Below are 25115 nucleotides of genomic sequence, written 5' to 3'. Positions count from 1 at the left end.
CGTGCGAAGCCGCCCTTCGGTCTTGGCTCTCCCTCCATTACCGCGCATTCCCTGCATAGTTCCAGCAGCAGCTTTTCCTGAACAACTCGTAGTGGTGGTTTCAGCAGGATTTTTAGTGCAATCCGCTGATTCACTTAGGCGTAGTACTGTCTTCGTGGAGACCTCCTTATCAGAGGACCGTGATCTCGGCGGAGACCTACCGAGTGACCTTCTCGGCAATAAGGGGTCTCCGGCAACCAGGTCTTTGGCTATGCCAACTAGGTCCTCTAAGCAATCTCCCCCAGATTGTTCCACAGCGTCTGAAGAATAAAAACACCGACTGTACTGCCAGGCATTACAGTAATAGTGTGACTGTACCTATCATCTAACACAAGGCAAGGTGAGCGTCCAGCAGTGAACTATCCCGAGCGAGGCTACTTGTTCTCACGTAGCCCCGCTCGAAACGTCAAAAGCTAAAAGCCCCTAGATCAGACCACAGGCGAGGTCTGATCTAGTTCGGGAACGAAAATTGCTTCCCGAAACTGCCAGACAATCGAAAAGATTATTGACTTCATGAACCTGCATGAGCCTTCAGGGTTCATGAGCCTTCAAGAACGGGGACACGATGCAGCACAAAGGAAACATCCTTACTTAGACGAAAGTGGCACTCCTGCAACACACTACGCAGCTGTGTAGCCTAAACTCCACAGAAGCGCAGGTTGACTGACAGCCACTGATCGTTGTCAGACCCGACAACGTGAACGTAGGAACTCTGACACTTGTAGAAACAAATCGTTACCAGTAATAGTAAACACAAGTTATACAGCATGAGGCCAGAGGCCGAGAAGCGATACTTTTAGACTTGTACTTTTCAAATATTTTTTGAAAAATAATTGTGGTTGGATACTTTTTTAACTGACCTCATAAATTCAATACGTTTCATACTTAGTATATCCTGGATAGGTGTCTTTGCCACTTCAAGAAACTGCTGCCAATAACTTTAGCTAAAACCAAAGTTCAAAATAGCAGCCCTAGTAGTGTCAGTGAGGAAGGTCATATGGGTGATTGAAAGCATCATAATAAAAACAGAATCTTTGTTTGTAGTAAATTTAGATAGTTCATCAAAACTGACTGTTCTTTTTGATCTTTAGTGAAGTATAAAGTCACTACTTATATTAAATTTGGCTTTGCAAAATTCCTTATAATTTTTCCAAGAACCCTCAAAATGTTAAGTTTTAAGTCTGATCAGAAAAAAATGAATTTGTAGATTACATTCATTTTTGATAATTTGTATAAATCAATCTCCTGTGATTACAGAAACTTTAATGAGAGTAACTCTAAAAGATGAACTGAAATCTGTGCGTGCAGCGCTGAGAAAAAATTTGAATAAACGTGACAAGTGGATAAAAGATTGGCCTGGGCAATTGTGTATTACTGCAAGTCAGGTACTGGAATTGATTTAATCTGTATTAATTGATTTACCTGTATTTAACTAGATTTTGAAGTCATAACTATGTTTTACAGCACAAATATTTTATTATACTAAACTGAACTAACCTTGAAAAACTGAAATTATTAGTCTTGAATTTGAATTTATGTTCTCTATCACTTATAAATTTTATTAGATTTCTCACTTATTTTTTATTTTTTTATTTTTTAAGCAAATAATTCTACATACTTCATGGGAGTACATAAGCATGGGAAAATTTCACCATAACCATCCTCTGGATATGATCTATGAAATAATATTTCATATACATCAAATTTTTTTGGAAGATGCTTAAGATTAAGCCTTTTTATGTATATTTTTATACTGTAATAAATAGTTATAAAAAATGAAACCCCATCAACAATCAAATTCAAATAATTATTTATTCTTATTAAATATTTGTAAACTTTTTATCATTTTACTTTTTTAATAATTTATTTTTTTTGTGTTTTTATGTAAATAACAGCCAATGGATTTTTTATGATACTGATACAGTAAACTACATCGTGTAATTCCTTAAAAAATTTAATTTGTGTCTGTCATGTTTTTTGTTTTTTACATGTTTTTGAGTTACACAGCTACATTCATTGAAAATACAATTGATGGATCTGTAGAAGAGAAGGAGAAATATTATTTAAGCTTTAAAACCAGAAGTGAAACTGAATTTTTTTTTTTTATTTTGGATCTAATTATAAATATTAATGATAAATTATAAGAATGGGAAATAAGTATAAATTTAGAAACAAGATTATAGACATTCAGTAGAAACTGTGTACCTAGTAGTAATGACCATAAAAAGTACATGTTGATAGTAAATTATGAAATATTTAAGGAATTAACAGTACAGTCAGTAAAAGAAAGGCTGAACTTGTCACCTATCATAAATTCTACTCTTGCAGTTATGTAACAGAGAATCTTGTTTATTGAAGCATGTGAAGTGTTGGAAGATCCATTTCAAAATGCAGTTCCCCTTTCTGCTGGAAAAATTTTAGTTTGTTTTAAACTAAAATTAGTTCCGATTGCATTTTACTTACTGAACTGTAATACCTTAGTTTTATCTATAAGTATAAAATTTATTTTACAGGAATTTAATTTTTTACAGAAAATATAATTTACATTTTTCATCGGGCCAAAAATCAGTATGATAGTTTATGAGAAATGTGAAAAATGTAATATTAAAGAGATAATTTCAAAGCCATATCTCAATTTTAATATCTCATATTTTAAAGTAGAGTTAGAATAATCTTAACAATTCTGTTTTGGCAGTTATCTGCAGAATTAAACACAATTTTTAAATGAAAATTGCACATGATTTTTTTTATATTTTCACTATAAAAGAAACATGTAGTGAATGGTTAAATTTTTATTATAGATACAATGGACTCTGGATTGTACTAGGACATTAATGGCATGCAAAGCTGTAGAAAGGAAAACACCATTAAGAAAACTACGAAAGAGACAGGTTAGATTTTTTTTTAATAAACTGACAACTTAATACATAAAAATTATTATTAGTTGTATAATTTTCCACTATTTCATTACATTTGCTGTTTACTGATAAATATTTGTAAGTATATGATATAGCAGACTAATAAAATACTTAACATCTTAAGTACAGGAAAGTAGTTAAAGAAAGACTGATTTTAAAAATAAAAAAAATGAATGCAAATTTGTTCATAGCTAAAGTTAGTGATCTGTGGTATAATACTAGACAAGTTTACTGAAAACATTTGGAAATATAACTTAAAATTTTTTACCATTTACAGGAAATATCATTTATAATCTTCTTTTTTTGTGATTGAACGGTAAAATAGTAAATTTTATTCATAAATGAGGTTAGTCAAGTGTTCAGGATGAGAATACCCATTGGTAAACATTATTAAATAAAAGTTAATGCATTTTGAATCCTAAACCTTTAAACTCTGCATGGTCACATTTTATTTTTTGAGGCTGGAAAAAAATAAAAGAACTGCATTTTAAAATTATAAATTATTATGAATTACAAATGATATACTAAACTAGCAATAAAAAGTTAGCAAAATACTATGAACATAAAATGTCTCAAACCAACAAAAAGAATCTTTTGAAGTATAACTTCAAAATTACACATAAAATTGCCTTTGATGTTATGTAAATTGGAAATCATCAGACACTGTAAAATATTTTTAGTATCTTTAAATTATGAATGCTATTAATTTTTATTGTAAAAAGCTGACAACAAAGTTCCAATAATTTATTGGCATTGGTTATGTATTCTTATATAGTGGAAAAATAATTATACTTGAAAAAATTTGCCCAAGATTTTTTTTGGGGTGGTAATTTATGTTAAATTTTATTGTAAAATTATTATTATAGTTCTGAATAAACCATAAACCTTTACTGCTCCCTACCTTCAAAATCGACTTCCAGGAAATACTTTTTTATGTTGTCGATGTTAAATGGAAGAAAACTAAAAAAAAAGTAAAAAAAAAGTAAAAAATGTACAACAAACTAAAGGTTGCCAAAAATTTATTCTTTTGGGGGGTTAATTATAATAAAATTTTAATATTATTACTAAAAGTTTATTATTTAAACTTTTGATAACATGAAAAGTTCAAATAAACAAAAACACTTTTCAAAAAATTATTAGTATAATCAGTTTACATGCACGCATGTACTGAGCTTAATATATAGTGGGGTTATGTTTGCAAAGTTTTGAGAAAATTGAACTCCAAACCCCCTCCACCCTTTTGGGATACCCTTTTGAGACATTGACCCCAAAATTGTACCAACAAATTGACCCATCTGTACAAGATTTCATAATCTATTTATCCAGTCAAAAATTAAAAAGTTTACACAAGTACATATGTACATATATTTTAACATTACACCCATTTTTTTTTTTGGTTTTTTTGGGGTTCTTGGGTCATGAAATGCGAAATAAACCATACCCCATACCATACTTTCCTTCTTGCAACATAGCTGTAGAGCTATGATGCCAGGAAAGGAAAAACATACTAATACAAAATAATAAATTTCTTAAAACGGATCAAAACTGTTCTTAGGAAAACTTGGCAAATTAAGTAAAACATACGCAACAAACGATTTGATATTATTTTCTAGAATATGTAGCAGGTTAAATTACTACATTTATTTATTTAGCGTATGGCACCAAAACATAACTACAGTCACAATTACAAACAAAGATTTAACAAACTAATATATGCTACTGATTCTGGAGTCGCCATCAGGAAATCTTCAGGATTCCCTTCATAAGCTGTCCTAGCGCAAACTTCTATGATGTGTCTGACAGTTTGATTTTGACCACACTCACAAAGGGCATCAGTGTTTTACCCCATTTATACAGGAAATAGGCGCACCGACCATGCTGAATCCGTATTCTGTCTAGCGTTGACCATGTCTTAACGTGGCAAGTCAAAACCCGGCAGCCTTTGAGTAATACATGGGATTTGGTTATTCTGTTTTGTGGTCCATTCTCGATGCCAGGCGTCAGTTAGGTTAAATCCGCTCTCTGTGGCAGCAATTGCTGTTTTGATAGGTGGCTTTCTAGAGTGAAGGCGACCACGAGTGACATCCTCAATGTCCTCATATCTTCCTGTACTCTTACAAGAGCGTTCATACGGCGCAGGTTCAGGGGCGGTATGTGGCTCAATACCGGGAGCCATTCCACGAGATTAGACCTGATAACCCCGGCATTCATTCTCATAGTATTATTAAGTTGAGCATCAATTCTACGAACATAAAGGCTGTTAAGCCACACTGGCGCATAATATTCAGCAGCCTAGAAGACCAGGTTCAGAGCCGATGTGCGCAAAGTGGAAGCCGATGCTCCCCACATCGTTCCACAGAGCTTATGTATGATGTTGTTTCTCGCTCTCAATTTCCCTACAGTTTTCATTAGGTGCTCCTTAAATGAAAGCGTTCTATCAAGTGTCACGCCTAGGTATTTAAGTGACTTACTGTGAAAGAGCCATGTATCCTCAAATAGAATTTTAAGCTCCCTATTAGCAAACTTGTTACTGAGATGGAAGCATGACACCTCTGTTTTACTAGCATTCTGTTGGAGGCGCCATCTCCGGGTCAGCCATCAGGACCTCCTCCGACTCTTCAAATGATCCACATTTTATTGTTAGCACCCAGTCATCGGCGTAGCCATGCTTTTTAGATCTTGTCTCTGGCATGTCTGCAACATAGAGGCTGAAAAGGGGAGGCGCAAGTACCGACCCTTGTGGCAGGCTGTTCTTGAGTTTCCTCGATGAGTTTATATCAGATCCCACGATAACTTGGAACATTCTGTCGTTCAACATGTTATTAAGGAGGCGAGCTGTTAGTTTGCATGGGATTACACGGAGGACCTTACAAATCATGCCTTCTCTCCAGACAGTGTCGTAAGCGGCTGATAAATCAACGAATGCAGCAGAGGTATAACATTTCTTTGGAACCACGTTTCAATGTACGTTGTGAGCGAGAGAACCTGGTCGGTGCAACTTAGTTTTGGCCTAAAGCCTGCTTGTTCAATTGGTGTAACACATCATATATCCTCTGACAGATTCTGTTGTAGATAAGCCTTTCTAGTAATTTATATATTACTGATAGCAATGCTATAGACCTGTAGCTCTTAGGTAAGTTTGCTGGTTTCCTTGGTTTTAAAATGGCTACTACCTTCGATCGCTTGAACACTAGGCACGCTACCGGTCTGTATTATGTCAGTGAAGAATCTGGCCAGCCAAAATTTTGCGTATTTTACGGAGTTTAATAAAAATTCTGGATTGATACCATCGAACCCTGGTGCTTTCTCTGGAGCAACATCTTTGAACGCCGACTCAATCTCTTCAAGTGTAAAAGGGTGAGCTTCCTCCTCAAGTTTCTTAGTTCATGTTTTATCTCAATTGTGTGCGCCCTGTCTCTTGGTGCTTTGGATGTTGCCACTATGTGGGATGCCACGGTGTTTGTGGAGACACCTGCTTTTGGTCTCTGAATAGGAGATCCGCTTCCTAATTTTCTTAGCAGAGTCCATGCAATTACTAAATGAATGATGTGAACTAACATTAATCAATGAACGAGTTTTTGAACCAGAATAACAAATAGAAGTTGGCTTCAGTGTTAAGAAAAGAATAGATTATGGGCATATATCTGGGCTCAGATTTCAGTGTGTTTGATTACATATATAAAAATTAAAAACTAAAGGAAATAATACATAGGAAAACCAGAAATGTAGAACATAGCTTTACCTTTAGGAAATGCAAAGTTCATGAAACTTTTCTAATTTGAAAATATCTACAACACTTTTCAGTAAAACTGCATTTGTAAAGTCTGTTGTTACTATCATCCCAGTTCCTTAACTGGGATAATATTATAAAATAATATTGCTTTATTGCCTAACTACTTTATCAAACTAGTTTGTTCTATACAGTGGAGGAAAAATGGGAATGTTTTAAAAAAAGTAAATTTAAAAAATTTTTGGTTATCCTGGTTTGATTAAAAAAGAATAGATTGCTTTATTATAATTAATATTTGATTATGACTGCTCGTACTTCTGTTAAACTATTGTTTTATTTACAAATCAAAATTTATAATTTTTTTTGTCATTCAACATTCATAAAATGCATTACATAAAACTAAATTACAAAATATCATATTATTACAAAATATGCAATTTTTAAAATTAAAAATATTACTTTTAATTTCATATGACATTTAGGAAATCAAAGCAAAAAATCCCCTTCATTTCCATTATAATATCTGAATTATTTAATAGAAATAATCTCAAAAAGTTATCAATCTATTTCATTAAACTGTATATAAACCTGTATTAAAACTGTATATAATTGTAAATCAAAATTATTTTACATTAAGTGATTATGTTTACAAAATGAAAGTTTCTTTTCCATAGGGGGAGGAAAAAGCTCTGCCAGCTGCCGTCAGGCTCGCAATGACGGCAGTGCAGGCCTGGTGTTAAAAATGAAGCAATAAATTTCCTCTAAGTAGGTGTAATGTTCAATATTTTTACATAACTTAGAACAAACAAGGTTTGTAATGTCAGAAATGCCCATACACTAAAAGTTAGGCTCAGATATAAAGGTACTTGTAATTAATAACAAATACGTTATTTCAAAACATAAAATAGTAAATTAAAAATAAAATAATTTCTATATAAATTGTGATAATCATGTGGAAATAGAAAGTAATTGCAGAGAAAATTTCAATAGCAAAAAATTAAAACAAACTAAAATTAATAATTTATAGAATACCAATATTTATTGTTGTAAATCACAACAATAAAAAAATATTAATATATCCTTACCACCAAATAAAAAGTTTCAGTCTTGATATAGTGTATGTAGCAATAAGAATTACAAAGAGGTTATAAATTCAAACATGAAAGCTGAATAATTAATTGAACTTATAATAGTGGAAAAAAGTTAAAACAGTAAAATAAATATACTAATGATATTGCTTTGTTAATAATATTTATTGCTCGAGTAATATTGCTTTATAATAATAATATTGGGTAATATTGCTTTAATAGATAACTTTAATTGCTGATAACTAGCAAGATGAAGACAATTATTGAGAAACAGTTTCTGCCATCATTTTTCTTGTACACTTTACATTAAAATTATGTCCACCTTTGTATTTAAAAAAAAATTTGATTCAAGATGGTGAACAAAAATTTCAAACACCATAAAGTAATAATGTTGTAAATACGTAGATCCACACTTCATAACAATTATTATCATCCCTCAGTTGAAATATGAAGACATTACCTAATTTAATATCACTGTTAACCTAAATTCTTTACATAAATGTCACTAAAAACATATGTAAAATTGTTATAAAACTCTATTGTTATAAATCAGAAAATTCATTTTTTAAATAATTCTTAAATAAAATTAAAATTAAATAAAACCTAGACATTTGTTTTTATCAGGAAAGATATATCAAAATACATCAGGAAAGATATTTCTTTCCTTTATTTTAATCAGATTTTTAAACTTTCTAATTAGTAGAAAGTTACTAATGATACTACTTTCTTAAGTAGTATTAGTTGAGACTCTACCGTACTTGTTAAAAATACACTCATTTTTTTATAATTTTAGCTTGAGTGTAATTTTTCTGATCTACATTTAACAAGACGTTTGACTGTATTTATTGCCTGTGAAGTAATGTACCTGTTTTGTTTTGATAAAATAACAGATTTTATTTATTAATGTAGTAGGATATGAAACAACTGGGTACCAGTTATTATATGCTGTCACCAGAAAATAAAAACAAATTTCATTTTTGAGATTACTTTGTGTAGGTCCACGTTATTATTCATTTAACTAAGTTGTTGTTTTTATCATCAATAGATCTAAGCATTCCCAAATTATTTCCCTTCCATCTGCATAATGATAAAAGATATCATTTTATTTTATAAAGATTTTCAGAAAAAATATCATGAGATTCAAACTGAAACATTTTTTTAATTTTTCTATAAACCAACCCTTTGTTTTTATTAATGTTAAGTGAACATTACAAAAATTGTGAATACAATTATGCGAGTTGGCTCAATTAAGATTTTTGCAGTTCTTGTTAAATTTGTTCTGTTAAGTAATCATTGGTAACATTCTTGGACTATTTTTTTTACAGAATCAGGTCCTTTCAAAATTTTCAGAAACAATTCGTGGAAGTTTAACAAAATTACAACGTTCAAAAGTGGTCGCACTGGTTACAATAGAAATACATGCCAGAGATGTAATTGATAAGATGTACAAAGCCAGTAAGTAACTTTTATCATAATGTATTTTTAATCATTTTGTTAGCTATATTTTAATTAAATGACTGTTTATTTTACCATACTGTATTTGTATAGCTGCACGCTCAAGATATCTTTGTATGTAAATCACAATACATAGATCTAAAATTTGACCTTTTATATATAAAAAATAAGATGTAAATTAAAGCATGAAATATGTTTACTGTTATTTCTTTCCCTTATTAATTGTTTGTTGAAAAGTCAAAATTAAATGAAATGAGAAGTGATTGATTGCCAAGGTTTCGAAGATGACCTCTGGTAAAGTCCATAAGGGCTTGGAACAGAGGGGCTGGTGGAGGATATCTTCCCCTACGGAGGGTCAGGGTGTACCTTTTTATACTTTTTTTCTTTTATCTCCAAGTTTCATTTTAAATATATTTTTTTAAATTTATTACTATTTAGTGAATAGATCCAGATAAATATACAGTATATCTTGATATAACATTATTTACACACTTAATTGTATAATAAATTGGTTTTTTAAAATAAATATAGTCATAATTTAAACTTTAGAAAAATAAAGAATTTGAAAAATGGACTATATAAAGATTAACTAATCTACTCATTACCTCATCAGTAAATGTATTAACATCTTTAAAATATATATAGGTAATCTAAAGAATTATTTTCATGCAGATTGGTAAAATCTAAAGATCTGATCCTAATTAAACAATCTGCATGAAAATAATTCTTTAATCATCAAAAAATAAAAGTTAAAAATAGATGCTGGCTTTGAAAAGTTGATTTTCAAGGTTTGCTGTTACTTCAATATCAAAACCAGTTGCTAAAGTTGCATCTATCTTAATTTCTACATTCCAAACAAATAAAATTGCTAAGTTACTGCAATAAATTTTATAATTTGCTAATGAATTCTATAAATGATTAGTTTTGTCTCAAATCAAGATCAAGTTTCTGTGAAGAAATTTTAGCAGCTGAATTGAATTTTATCTGTAGATTGTATATTCATTCTGAACTCATTAAACCATAATGATACAAAAATATTTTAAATAGGATGGTAAAAATAAAATAATTAAAAAGTATGTCTTTCAATATTTGTTCTACATTAATTTATTTCTAGATTGTTTGGATATATCAGCATTTGAATGGTTGTCACAGTTGAGATTTTACTGGGATAGGGATGTAGATGACTGCATAGTCAGACAAACTAACACGCATTTTATGTATGGATATGAATATCTTGGTAACTCTGGACGACTAGTGATTACACCATTGACAGACAGGTATTTTTATAAAAATTGATTTAATGTGCGTTTGTGTATATATTTTTTTTCAGGAATCATTCATATTCCTCTGAACTAAATAAATTATATTAAACCAAACAACCCAAGTACAGAATTAATAAAATTACACCTACCTTATTAAGTAGGATGTACACCACCTACCTTATTCCATAATCCAAGCAAGAGCACTTTCACAAGTACCTCATACCATCAGTTGCTCTATAATTTTTCAAATCTTTCATTGCAAATTACATATTAAAATTAAAATTGAGATTTAAAATAAAAACAGAAATAAAACTTAATTTTTTTTTATATACAAAATTTTAAATTTTAAATCAAATTAAAAATTAAAAATTTCATATATACAAAATATGAAGTTATTAATAAACAAAATTAAATTATAGTCAAAATTAATAATAAAAATAAAATAGAAATCGAATAAAAAAACCTAGTTTTATTTCTGTTTTAATTTAATTGGAAAATGATGTTTTTAACAATTTTAAATCGCAATTTTATCTTTTTGTCTGATTACCCCCAGTAGAGAGGTAATCTTTCTTTAATATGAACATTTGTTTTTTAAGTGCAGTTTATTTTCAAAATGTTGCACCACAATTCTTGTAAAAATTTACCAGATAAAAGTTTTGTAATGTTTAGGGTTTTATTTTTAAGTTTTTTTATATTTACAAGGCTATTGTAACAAAAAAAAGGAAAATTTTTTTTATTTTGGTTGTAAAATTAAAAATCAAGCTAAAAATTGCACTACTTTTGTCTTACAACAAGAAACGTATGTTGTCTTCCAACATAAAATTAAAATATGTCGTTTAATTGATTTATCTTAATACAGCCTAAAACCAGTTTTAGTTTACAATTGAAATAGGAAGCTATCTTTCCAGTTACTTATTCAGTTTCAGTTAAATAAAGTTATCTTAACAAAGATACCATTCTGAATACAATTAATTACAAACACTTTAATTGGCAAGTTTATGGGGTTTGAAGGCTGTGCTTATATTAATAAGTCATAAGGTGGTTTCACAAACAATCCCAGTATTTATGTTTGTGGGATACAAAAAATCACAAAGAATTTGTTAAAAAAAACTAGCTAAAGAACTTTTGAACCAGGTTATCAAAATGTCTCTTTTGCACTCCAGAAAGAATCATCTTCTTCTGCATCACATCAAGTTAGGATTGATAAGAAATGTAAAGGCTTGAAAAAATTTTGTAAAGGTTGAGTAAAGAAGGAAAAGGCTACAAATATTTAAGAAAACCTTTTTCACAATTGTGTCAAATTTATATTTACAGGGCCTGGAAAATGATTCATAATTCTACTTTTGAAGGAAAACTAAAAAAAAAAACAATTCGCAACATGGAATTCATTTGTAAAGATTGTAAGGATTTTTTCAATAATAAAAAATAAGAGAACTAAATACAAGAACTTCTTAAGTCTTACTGCCGTGGGATAAATGTTATTAAAAATACATTTTTTTTTCATTCTTGTTTATTGCTTTCTTTTTGGAAAATTTTGACAGTGATGAACTAATAAATTCCATCAGGACATGAGGACCATGGAGATTCAATTCCAAGGCTACTGAGATCCAGAGCAATATTTAACATCCTTTTTTTTTACATAGCCTAAGGTATGCTTATGTAGTTAAATAAAATATTATTTCATGATAAACAAAAAAGATTCTTAATAAAACAAGTATTCCATTATTATTTTTATTTTTTTTTGACATATACAACATTGTTCATGAATTGTTTTAGGTACTGCAGCTTTATTTGCAATTATTACTTCCTTGTACGAAGTAAAGAAAGTATGGTGATTGTGAAAAATTTCAGTTTTCAGATTTCAACAGAAATATCCATTTTAAATAAATAATATATATATATATATATATATATATATATATATAGTTTATAGTTTTTAATGAAATAAAATTTTATATACTTTTCATTTTAAAAGTGTGTAAACGTAATTTAATAGGTATACAAGGAAGTCATGTGTTGTCCACATCAGATATTTTTTTTCTTTTAATTTCCTGATGTAAATTAATTTCAATAATGTTACAAAAAACATGTTTTATTTGTTATGGAAGCCCTTTGCATTCCCTTCATGATTATCTGTAAAATAAATATATTGACAATTTATTTAGTAATTTTTTTTTAATAGATTTCTATTCTCATTTTCATTTCATAAATTTTTCAGTTTTTTTGAGTCCCCTCCTTTTATGATCTGTTTCTCCAAATATCACTTGTTATTTTATGTTTTATAAATAATGTTTTAGTTTTATTTCAAAATTTTATGGCATTTTTATAATTTAGTTTTATTAGAAGACAAGCACTGAGAAATATGAATTTATTGGGCAATAGTAACCTCCCAATATAACTGCATGCGCTTGCCTTTTTAATAAAAAATGATATGAATGGTTACTTTTTCTTTTTCCCATGTCTTATGGGCTCAATAATTTGAATTTTATATCCAGAAGAAAACCAGTGGCAGTAGTAAAAGAATGTTCACACTAAAATACTTTTCTTAAAGAAATCTTTTTATAGAATGTTACAATTTAATTTCATTGAAATAGTAATTTCTGTAAATATTTTAAAGCATGTTTAAATTTGTAAAAAAAAAATTGAAGTTGGTTTTAAAATATTTTACAGATGTTACATTACTCTTACTACAGCACTTCACTTACACAGAGGAGGAAGTCCAAAAGGCCCAGCAGGAACTGGTAAAACTGAGACTGTTAAAGATTTAGGAAAGTCTTTAGCTTATTATGTAATTGTCATCAACTGTTCTGAAGGTCTTGATTACAAAAGCATGGGACATATGTTTGCTGGTAAGAGTTTTTCTGAGTTTTGTAATAAGTTTTAGTTTACTATAAATTATAATGGTAACAATATAGAAAATTAATGGGAAAGTAGTTTTCCATTAATCTTGTTAATGGAAATTAATCATGATCTATGGAACTCTCTGTATAGAGTAAACATATGTAAGAAATTAAATAAAAATATAGTTCCCTTCATTTTTTTAACTATGATACAAATTCTTTGTTACCTGCTTCTTCTCAGTAAGCTTGCATTATGGCTTGCTAAGAAGATTGTTAACAGTAATTCCATTATGTGACTTATGTTTTATTAATGTGTGAGCAAAATATTCTATGATTAAAGTGGTTAACCATAACGTTGGAGAGTATGGTTGATTTATATCTTTGATTTGGCTTTAAAATTATTACTCCAAGGCTTAGTTTTCTAGATTTTTAAAATTATTACTTTCTGATGAGGTTTTGATCTGGAGCTTTGTAAATCAGTTTAACAGATGTACATGTGATAACTGATGTCATCAGCTGTCACTAACTGCACATATCTGTACTGATAACATAAGTCTGTAATGTAGGTACACCTCCATTATGTTTTATTAATACTGCAGCAAACAAAATTACTTAAAACACTGGAGATAAAGATATTAACAAGATATTTATCAACTTTAGTATCAATATCACTCAACTCTGATCAAAATCGAAACGAGAAGAATTTCAAATTCCAAGATCATGTGCAATTTTACTTTTTTGACTGAGGATGAAGTAATAATTCATAAGTGTTCCAATAGAAACCTTATTTTTTGTTATTAACTAGTGGATACAATTTAAAATTAACCATATAATTTTTGTTAACAAAGTCTAAAAAAAGTGTATTTATACATATCTCTCAATATACCTAAATTCCCTAGAAATGCTGTTTATTGTACAAAGTACAGTATAACCCTCAACACTTAAGAACAACAGCATAAATTCTTCAATTAACAAAATCATCAAATTAATGAAATTCTATACATATGTGATTTTTGAGCTATCTGCTATTTCTAAATAACTGTCACCAATGGGAAACCAGTGATGTTGAAATCCATTATCAGCATCTTGTAGAAGCAGTAAACAGTTTCCAATGACTTAATCAAACTGTTACAAATCTATTGCAAAAGCAGCACATCATGGTCATCATTCAACTCAGACAATCAGTATTAGTATGTATGAAACTAAAATTCCAAATGTGCATGATACATGATTTGGACAAGGTTACATTAGAATGATTTCAGTACAATTCAATATTCTCACCAGCATCAGATAATCTCATCAGCATCTGTTCATGACTGTAGACATACCAAAACTGATTTTCTTAATTAACACTTTATGAAAATGTTGAATTATTATTCAGTTGTCATTTACATTATTACTGAATATACTCATGAAGAGCAAAAAATTATTCACCATCTCATAACTGTTTGTGAATCAGTGCCATCAAACTATAGATAAAAGTTAATTGTTACTCTGAACACTCTGATCAAATCATAATATATACTAGAAGAATGAATGTATAATGTTACACATCTGCTAATTTCATACCCTTGCTAATTTATTTAAATAGGGATAAATATTAAAATGTGTAATACATTCCATTTTTATAACTTTTGTTTCATAGATATTTCAGAAAAATATTATATTAGAAATATTGAAATCAGTGAAGGATATATTACTTAACAAACTCTAAATTGAAATAACAAACTCTCCTAAACTGCATGTTCACAGATTTCTGTGAACAAAGTACCCTTTACACCCTCAATCATGTTTTTCTTAAAACATTCAACTCAACATGCTCCAACCAATGTTGGCATGTACCATCATTTCTAAAATAACCCCTACATATGTAGGTGGGCTATTAAAAGCTAGGTCTCTTTGGCCAGTTGTTGCACCAGTACCTCAGTTTCTTCAATTCTAGTTCTAGATATCTTTGGGATTTTAACTAATGAGATAAAATATTGAATTGGCTACAAAATTGCTATCTCATATACCACTAGTCCTGCATGCTACGGAAGGTTTTAAGTAAAAAAATTGTAGAAACAGCTTTAATTGTAAGATCTTTAGAAGCCTGCTGGGCTGAACTAGTGGCTAACTTGTCATCGCAAATCAGCTGATTTCAAAGTCGAGAGTTTTAATAGTTACCCAGAGGCTAAACAGGAAAAAATTATCTTTACTATTACAATACGTTCTTTATAACAAAAATAAACATTTAAGAACATGATTTGTAACAATTTATTGGCATAAAAAAATCTGCTCGTATGATTGAAGATCAGAGAAATATTGCTAAACTGAATATTTGGTGTAATCATCATGGCTTTTTTGCCTTTTACCAAATTAATAATAATAGGTGACATGTGCTTGGACACAGGGTGCTTTTTGTTTCATTCCATGTAATGTTCAAGCAAAATAGTGTACCACCATATTAGGATTAATGGTTTGAGATTTCCTCAATATTATTTCTTTCTAACTATTGACTGATTATGATGGACCAACAATAGTAATTCATGTCATCTTACCTGACATCATGGATTACTAAATTAAGGAAAATTTAAATTTAAATCTAAATTTTTTTTGAAGGTAGCTTAATCAAAAGGTAAATAATTTTTAATGAAAATTAATAACAATAATTTTGTACATAATAATAAGAGAAGCATTATTCTTATTTTAGGATTAGCACAGTCTGGTGCCTGGGGTTGTTTTGATGAATTTAATCGTATTAACATTGAAGTACTGTCAGTTGTTGCACAGCAAATTCTTTCCATTCTGTCAGCATTAGCTCATAATGTTAAATCATTCACATTTGAAAGTAGAGAAATCAAACTTATTCCTACATGTGGTATTTTTATTACTATGAATCCAGGTAAGAGAAAAATATTATTTTTAAAATTTATTATTACTTTTAAAAACTTGTAAATAACCAGAAAACTTACATGTGTATGACATTACTGTTTGTATTAAATCCATAATGAGTGTTAATTTTATATTTTTTTTTTAACAAGAAAGGTTTATTTAGTATCCTTTTTATCAAACTGTTTTAATCTTTTTATCAAATATTTATAAATTTCCATTCAAATCATTGATCAGTACAATAATAACAACCTTATCAAAGACAAATTTAGTGAGCAAGGCTGAATTAATTAATGTAATTATTCCAGATGGGGAATCTTACTCTTTAATATTTTGGGGGTTAGCGTCCCCATATACCTAGCCTTGGCAGCTTTACTTCCCACTACACACTGAGCTGCTAAACCTTTTACACCAAACACACACAATTTACAACATTTACCCTTACATGACGACATCTTACACTTAAACTTGGTGTTGTTGTGACACTTAATGAAACATAACCGTAACCTGAAGTGGAAACTATTGTACCGATGGGTGGATGGCTCTAGTAGTGAGTCTCAAACGATGCCCTCTGGGCACTTGTCCAAATCCAGTTATATTTAGCTCTAGCCTCTGTACACATGGGCTCTGCAGAGGTGGTCGTGTAATTCCCTGGTACTTATGGGACCATAATTAAGAGTCTTCAGAAAAACCCTATGATGTTTGGTAGTCCATCTGAAAAAACCACACCACACAATGTCATGTGAAAAGATCTCACTCAGCTTTGTCTGATGAGGATAAGAACTCTGTAAAATATGTTAAATGGTGATGGATACTGTCCACAGTATAGTTATCCAAAACAATCAGGAAGGTGGCTCTTTCCAAAAGGTCTCACCTTTCCTAATAAAGTAATAACAGATTCAAATGGTTCACCAAAAAAGTCAGGGAATTATGAGACGGATCAGTACAAGTTGATTTGTTCTGACTAATAGAGTTGATCACTCGTGTGCCTTACCAATATGGGGGGCATCAATATAAAAGTGGTATGCCAAAAATCTTTGAATAGCAGCCGAGGTGTAGAAGAACCTACTTACTCCCTCTCTTATACTAACATTCACCCTTTCCATACCACCATAGAAAATAAGAGTAGGTGTCAGTTTGTGTACGACCATTCATCCTTAACCCACAGAGATGTCTCCAATGTCAAGGATATGGCCACACTACAACATGCTTGAAATCTACAGTATATGCTTGACATGCTAAAAAGGGTTACAACGATATTACCTTTCAAGAAGGAAAAAATGTGCTAACTGTGGTGGATCACATTCTGCCCACTCACAAGATTGCCCAACATTTAAAGAAGATAAGACAATTCTCATAATTCATATCGTGCAAAAGCTGTCTTTTCCAACTGCACAAAGAAAATATAAAAAAACACTTCACTCCCAAAAACCTTGTTAAACCAGACATACATCTCTTTTGCCACCACTACATCAGGACATGCCCCAGCAAATGTGGGTTAACAGTACAGATTCTGCGGTAAGTTAAAACAGCTTATTCAGATGTTATCTGATCAGGTTGCTTTGCTCATAGCCACTATTTCCGAGCTAACTAGAGTTCAAACAAGAAAGGTATACTTGCTGGAAAGACCAGCAGTGGTTTACTGAACACCACATCAGACGGTACACCAACAAATAAAATCCACACTGCACCAGGAATGCAGCAAACTACCAAGATCCCTATGAAGGGTTGAATTAATAAATTGTCGCCCGGTATGGTATCTCTGACCTCCCAGACTTCGAAGTTCCCATCACAACTTGAGCTCTCTACAATAATATGGAGGCTGATGAAGTGCCTGAAGAAGCAAAGCAATTTCAAAAAGTTTTTAATAGCAAAAAGAAATACCGGATAGTATTTGAGAAATAATTTGCACGCAGTTTTGTGTATAACAGGGAAAGAGTATTTGTGTGTACAAATGTTATTCAATGGAATATTTGCAGTCTCCGTTCTCGCTGTGAGGCATTGAAATCCTAGTGAAGGAGGAAAATCCTTTAATACTGTGTCTGCAGGAGATTCACTTCCATCTCCAGGATGATGTATCCATTTGCGGATACATCTGCAAATAAGCAACTATCAAATTCAGGGCAGAGGATATTGAAGTAGTGGCCATATTCTTGAAGGAATCGTAATAGCTGCCCATATTCTGCAAGCGACAAACATCCCTGTAGTCTCAGTGAAGATATTTGTGCCACTCAAAATGAATTCTGCAACTTATACCTTCTTCCAAATTCTGATATCAGTAACGATGATCTACCTAGTCTGTTTGCCCAGATTTCTTTATCGTAGTTGCTATTTACTTGTCGATTTCAATGCCCATCATTATTCATGGAGCTCATCAAGTTCTTCCCAAGGCACTATAGTTGATTGACTTTGGTAGATCTCTCTCATCTTACCTAGCGCATTTCCAAAACTTCTTTGGAAGCGATCATAGACAGCTTGTTATCTCAGCTGATAATAGTGATTTGTCTCAAAAATCAGCCATGGCTGGTTTAGAAAACAGACTGAATTGCCTTGCCTTCCCAAGGCAAGGCAGTCTGCTGTTCCTTGGTGGGATGAAGACTGCAGGCTCACTAAGAGAACGTCGCAGGGCTTTGCATAAATTAATCGAAATGCTACAACTGAATTAATTTGCGTCATCTGCAATTTGGGGGCAGTTTGCGCCAAGTGATTCAGTGTGCTAAACGGAAATCATGGGCGAACTATGTAGAATCCACTTCATAGACATCGACTGTTGTATGGAGAAAAGTTCGGGCCATATGTAGATCACAGCCGACTGGACTGGAAAATAATGACATCCAACTGACGTGGCGAACAGGTTTGGAAACTCGTTTAGGTCAGTTTCACACAGAAAATATCCTATTTGTGATTGAATGAATTAAACATACCTTTCTTTTTTTATGAGCTGAGATACCCCTTGAATAATTTACATGACAAGTCCCCCTGGAAGTGATAGTTCAATATATCACTCCTCCCAGATACTGCATTACAACATCTTTTGTTCTTCTACAATAAAATATTTTCTGATCAGGTTTTTCCAGATTCTTGGGCAGAAATATTGGTACTGATTCCCGTACTGATACCTGATAAAGATAGATCATGCCCCTCAAGTTATCGTCCTATCTTCTTAACCAGTATCCTGTGCAAGTTGATGGAATGAATGGTAAACTGTCATTTAGTGTGGTACCTCGAGAGAAACTCCCTAATTACCCCCAAACAATGCGATTTCTGCCAAGACATCTATTGATCTTTCAAACGCCTTCCTACTTCGCCAACGCCTCGTTGCTGTATTTTACGATATGCAATAAGCGTATGACCCAGCTTGGGAGGAAAGGAGTCATAAATAAAATGCATGAATGGGGTATACAAGGAAATTTCTTTGCATTTATCAGGGGTTTCCTTAGAAGTCGGTTCCTGCGAGTTAGAGTTGGAGTGACTGTATCCGAAAATTTTACACTAGAAAACGGAATACCTATTGAAAAGTATTAATTTGTTTTCCGTAGCTAGAAATATTATAGCAAACTGCATGCGAAAACCCGTTATGTGTTCTTTATTTGTTGATAATTTTTCAATTTATGTAGCATTCAGAACTTTACCTGTTAGTGAGAGGCTGCTCCAAAACACAATAACATGTTTAGAATCTTGGTGTAAAACATGGCTTGATTCACTTTTTCTGTAGAAAAAACGAAATGCATTTGCTTTTCATGCTTGAGGGGAAATGTTGACCCTACACTGTTCATGGTGAACCAGTTGAACATGCACGCAGGTTAGATTTTTAAGAATGTGGTTTGACCAACGATTAACGTAGGTAACACATTTAAAGATATAACATTTGAAACAAAACAATTTAAAGGTAACACATTTGAAGGTATAATGTTTAAAAATGTTAGACATGCTGAGATTTCTGTCTAATACACATTGGGGTGGTGATCAAGTCTGCATGTTGCGATTCTGCTGAGCTCTAGTCCGTTCTTGCTTGGATTACGACTGTGTGGCCTATTCGTTCTCTTAGTCCACCGCTCTTAGAACACTGGATTCCTTCAATCATTCATTTATTCATCTCTCTACAGGTACATTTCACTCAAGCCTTGTGGTAAGTATTCAGTGGTGAGCCACTGTCCATTGGTGAGACATCTCTTTGAATAGATGAAACCAAAATGATATGCTCCTATGTACTTCATATCAAAGCGCACCCAAATCATCCTACCTTTGTTGCAATATTTACAAACCAGCATGTTAATTGATATGATGAGCTGCTAGATCTACTGCTCCTGCAGTTACCATAGCTCATTGGCTTTTCGTATCTCTAAATGTACGATTGCCTACAATACTTCTTGCTACTCAATGTTATTATCCCCTTGGCAGCTTAGTGTCAGTCGATATTAAAAAAAGGACACGAATCCGGTTATCCTTCAAGAAAGAATTTGTAATATTGTAAGTTGCGTGAATCCAGATGCTATAGTTTATACCGATGGCTGTAAACATGATAATTCTATTGGTTGGGCTGCTTTTGTAGTTGCTATTAAAATATATATATTTGGACTTTCTAGCATCACAAGTGTATTTATTCGTGGAGCTATATGCTATTAACTAGGCCTTAAATATACTTGCCCAACATTCCGACACGTACTTATCTGTTCAGATTCAATTAATGTCTTGTAGGGTGATAAGTGGTGACATGAACTCCAGTCACCCTATTGTCTGTGACATACAGTCAGTTATCGTTGAAATTACTTACCGTAACACCACCATGAGCTTCTGCTGGATCCCTAGTCATATTGGAATTTCAAGCAATGAGTGTGCTGATCGTACGGCAGAAGAGTGTTTTAGCCCCCTTTTACTAATCGTATTATTTCCAACCATTTTGTTAGTTTTCTGAAGAGGGTGGTTGATGATGAGTGGCAAAGTGATTGGAACGTCTATCATTAACAGTAAACTTCATATATTTAAGAGCACTGTATCACTGTGGGGCTCTAAATGTAGGCATGACCATCGTGAGGAGGTTATTATTTGCCATTTACAAATAGGGCACATTAGGCTCATTCATGGGTATCAGATGATTCAGACAGTTGCACCCATTTGTGTTTGCTGACTCCCAACTAATGCTTCAACACATCCTTGTGGACTGTGTCTATTACACAGCATTATGTCAGAAGTTTAAATAGGACCTATCATACAGAATATCTTAGGCAACAATATATTGATATTGACTAATGTCTAATGTCTTACAATTTCTTAAGCCCATGCATCTGTATTCAAATATTTGATTAAAACTATCATGTTTCTACCTTTTGATGTTTGCCAATTGTATTATTTTATGTTATTTTTAATATTGTTTTTATGTATGGTTTTATTTCGAACGTAGCATTCTGCATAGGCGTTTTACATTTTTTTTAATTTTTAAGGTAATTTTAATTGTTAATTTTTAATCATTTACTATGGTACATTTGTGTCCGGGCGCTGATAAAAACACCTCATTAAGCGCCCTGGGAAAAAAAAAATAGATTAGCAGTTCTCATGCTGGATTCTAGATCTGCTTATCTTGGATTTGATACCTGGCAAGGCATTTTTTTCTGGCATTCTTTTCACCTGTCATTTTACCCCCCATTTTTATCTTTAAAATTCACTCAAAAGCATGTCTGAGGTTTTTATATTAAAAATAGAAATGGATAATTTAATAAAAGGATCTCTATTCTTAATATAAATTTTAAGTGAATATATCTTCTAAGATAATTAAATAAGACTTATGTTGAGATAAACAAGGGTGCACTCATAAATATTCTAGTACAGTAACGTTTGATTTTGTATTATGGTCACAAGAATATGGTCCAAACTCAGACTGCATGAGAATGTAATAAAAAAGCTCATTCATTTCTATGTTTACACTGATAAGAAGCAAAACTTGTCTTTTTCATATAAAATTTTTTTAGCCTTTTCATGAATTAGAGTTTTAGCGACTTATTTTGTCACCATTTGCCTACGAATATCCAAAAGAAAGGATCATATTTGTCAATCAAATCATATTTGATTTTTTATAATTTATTTTTTTTTGGCTTCAGCTAAAATAAATTTTATATAAAGAATAATTTTTTATTTCTTCCAAAAAGAAATACTGGAATGGCATTCTTGCACTGGTGCACTCTGGAGATAAATGATTGAGGTAGCTTGAAGCAGCTTTTTTTTTCTTTATTATCCAGAAAAAATATTAGACATGATATATTCATCTTAACAAGATCTTTTAAATATGTTTGAAGATTTAAACCACTCTAATATTGCAATTTAGTTTTTGTAGCAATTACAACATAGGTGGATAGAACCAAGTTCAAATTTAAAAAAATATATATATACAGCGTGGGCGAAAAGTCCCTTTACATATTAATAGCATAGTACAGTTAGATATGTAGATAAACACTGTAATGAATACAAAAAGCATATATTTCAACATTTATGTGTGGTTAACATTAACATTTATTGTTAAACACATTGTTACAAAGGTTCAAGATTCATTTATCAACAATGTCAGTGTGTACTCCTCCAAGTTCAATGCAAAGGTTGATGCGTCGCCCTGTTCTTGTGTGCATCTGCTACAGCACATAAGGGTGATCCTTTCAAATGCCATGTGAACTCTGTCTTTCAACTGATTATTGCTTACAAACGTCTTCTTTTATTATCACCCATACTGCATTGTCTGGTGGAGGCCATTGCCATGGCCTCCACGAATTCACTGAGGATGGCCGAAAACATGAAACATTCAAGTCTTTCCACATGTGTCTTGCATAGTCGATCATGGGATGCTTAATTCTGCAAACTGCTTGTGGGTTGACTTCATCGGCGATCGTTCAGTTGATTGCGCCACAGCAACACAATTTTCAATGCTAGTTGTAGGCCTTCTGCTACGTGATGCATCGTGAACAGTTCCCGTCACAAAGATTTTCTTCTCTCATGCAAATAACGTTGGGCATGATAGTGGCGATTTTCCAAACCACGCAGTGAAGTCTCGCAAAATATCTGTTATTGCCTTCTTTTTATTATGACGTACATGAACCCACACAAAAGCCACCAAACGCTCCTCTGCAGTGAAAGCACTTGTATCCCCCATGGTTTAACTTGATTCTGTCTTGTCCTTCCCACACTAACCGAAGTGACATGTGCAGGACTCAGCTTATTGTGGGAAATAAAAAGTCAATCTGCTCAACAGAAAAATAAAAATAAATGAATAAATAAAAAAAATAAAAATACAAAAAATATACAGTTTTTTGTATTGTTTTACAAGTAACATTTATGTAAGTTGCATTCTACATAAATTACTGTCACCCAACAACCATCATCTGTTATTGTTTGTTAAGTATCTATTGTTTTTTTATGTCTCTTATACTAGGATTTTTTCATAAACTAAACTATCAGAACTAAAAAAATAATAATAAAAGTATTAAGTACTTCACTCTGCTCCTTATAATTTTATTAATTCTTCTTTATCATTCATTTACACATATACATACATCATTCTAAGTTTCCTACAGTACTTGATATCAGATATTACCACCATATGCTATTTCATTTCTTCATCTCCAGCAGCATTAGCCTCCCTCTAAATATCTTCAATCATGTGGATAATCATTCAATCATTTTTTATTAGGTTTTTACCTGTTATTACAAAGTAGTTCATCTCATTTTCTTACAATCATGTTTCCAACAGCCTGTATACTGTTCAAATCAGCGCTTCTCATTTTACTATGAGCCATATTCTAAATATGACTTTTTCATATTGCAGAAATCATATTTTTATATAAATCACATTATTCATATTAACAAAAAGAAACAGCTTGCTGTTATTACATTAGCAGTACTCAACTTAATTTTATGAAAATTCTTCCTGTAAATCTTAATCAAGATAAATGAAATGTTTTATTTTTTCAATAACTTTTCCATTTAGTTTCTTGCTCTGATTTTGGATATTTTATAAGTCATTAATTTGTTTTCATTATACCAGTCATAGACCTAGTTCTTCACTATTTTCTTTTAGGTCTAACATTACTCTTATTTCTTCTAAGCTCTTTCTTATCAATAAAATAATTCTACAAATCTTAAATTGTTCGGCCAGATAATATTTATATTTATATCTAATCCAACCCAGTATGTACTGATAAATGCACTTCCAAAATCCTGTCAAATATTTTCACTGAAGGCACATCTCCTTGTTTTAGACCTCTTCTATTACCTACTTATTACAACTGTGCTCAATTTCTCTTGAAATTATTAATTAAATAAATGAAGGTATCATTTTTCGCAACTGATTTCTCAAATTCCGTAATTTTACTTTCAGTCTTCAAACCATTGAAATAAACTATTCAGTTTTCAAACTATAAAGGTCTATAAATAAAAATATTAGCTAAAACTTATCACTCAATCTTTTTATCAAAAGTTGTAATGCAAGATATTTTTTAATACTGAAAAATCTTTTCTAAATCCTATTTGGTTAACTGTGACATCCTCCTTTAATCTCTTTGTTATTATATTCATTATAGTTAATACATCATGAAATAAGCAGATTTACATTATTCATATACACTTCATTATTTTTCATTTCCATCCTATCATTTTTTATTAAATAAAAAATGATTGGACTAATTTAGCACACAGCCACAAGTATGAAATTTTCTTATGTAGAAGGAAGTAATCAATCAAATAAATCTAGCAAGTATGGTATTATCACTTGCTTTTGCTCCCTTTATTTCTTTGTTTGGAATCTACCATCATTTGTTCCAGATTCTAGATTGTTTATAGCTACACTATAATTACTCTTACAGCTTCACAAAATTCAACTGATTTTAATGGAATTGCATTTATAAGGACACCATACTATTTATCATACTGTA

The 25115-nt window shown here is 31.4% G+C and overlaps 1 protein-coding gene across 1 annotated transcript in view; it reads left to right on the top strand.

Annotated features, from left to right (window-relative positions):
- The window catches only part of kl-2 (dynein heavy chain 2, axonemal kl-2), a 408181-nt gene that overhangs the window by 141245 nt on the left and 241821 nt on the right, over positions 1-25115 (top strand). Inside the window, exons 32-37 of the mRNA XM_075354141.1 lie at positions 1297-1424; positions 2841-2930; positions 9101-9230; positions 10345-10507; positions 13163-13341; positions 16025-16216. Of these exons, the coding sequence (XP_075210256.1) occupies positions 1297-1424; positions 2841-2930; positions 9101-9230; positions 10345-10507; positions 13163-13341; positions 16025-16216 (882 nt within the window). The remainder of the gene's footprint in view (positions 1-1296; positions 1425-2840; positions 2931-9100; positions 9231-10344; positions 10508-13162; positions 13342-16024; positions 16217-25115) is intronic.

The sequence above is a fragment of the Lycorma delicatula genome, chromosome 1, assembly GCF_047948215.1.
Source record: "Lycorma delicatula isolate Av1 chromosome 1, ASM4794821v1, whole genome shotgun sequence".
Taxonomy (NCBI): Eukaryota; Metazoa; Arthropoda; class Insecta; order Hemiptera; family Fulgoridae; genus Lycorma; species Lycorma delicatula.
Note: the sequence above shows the minus strand (reverse complement) of the source record. Positions and strands in the feature narration are given on the sequence as shown.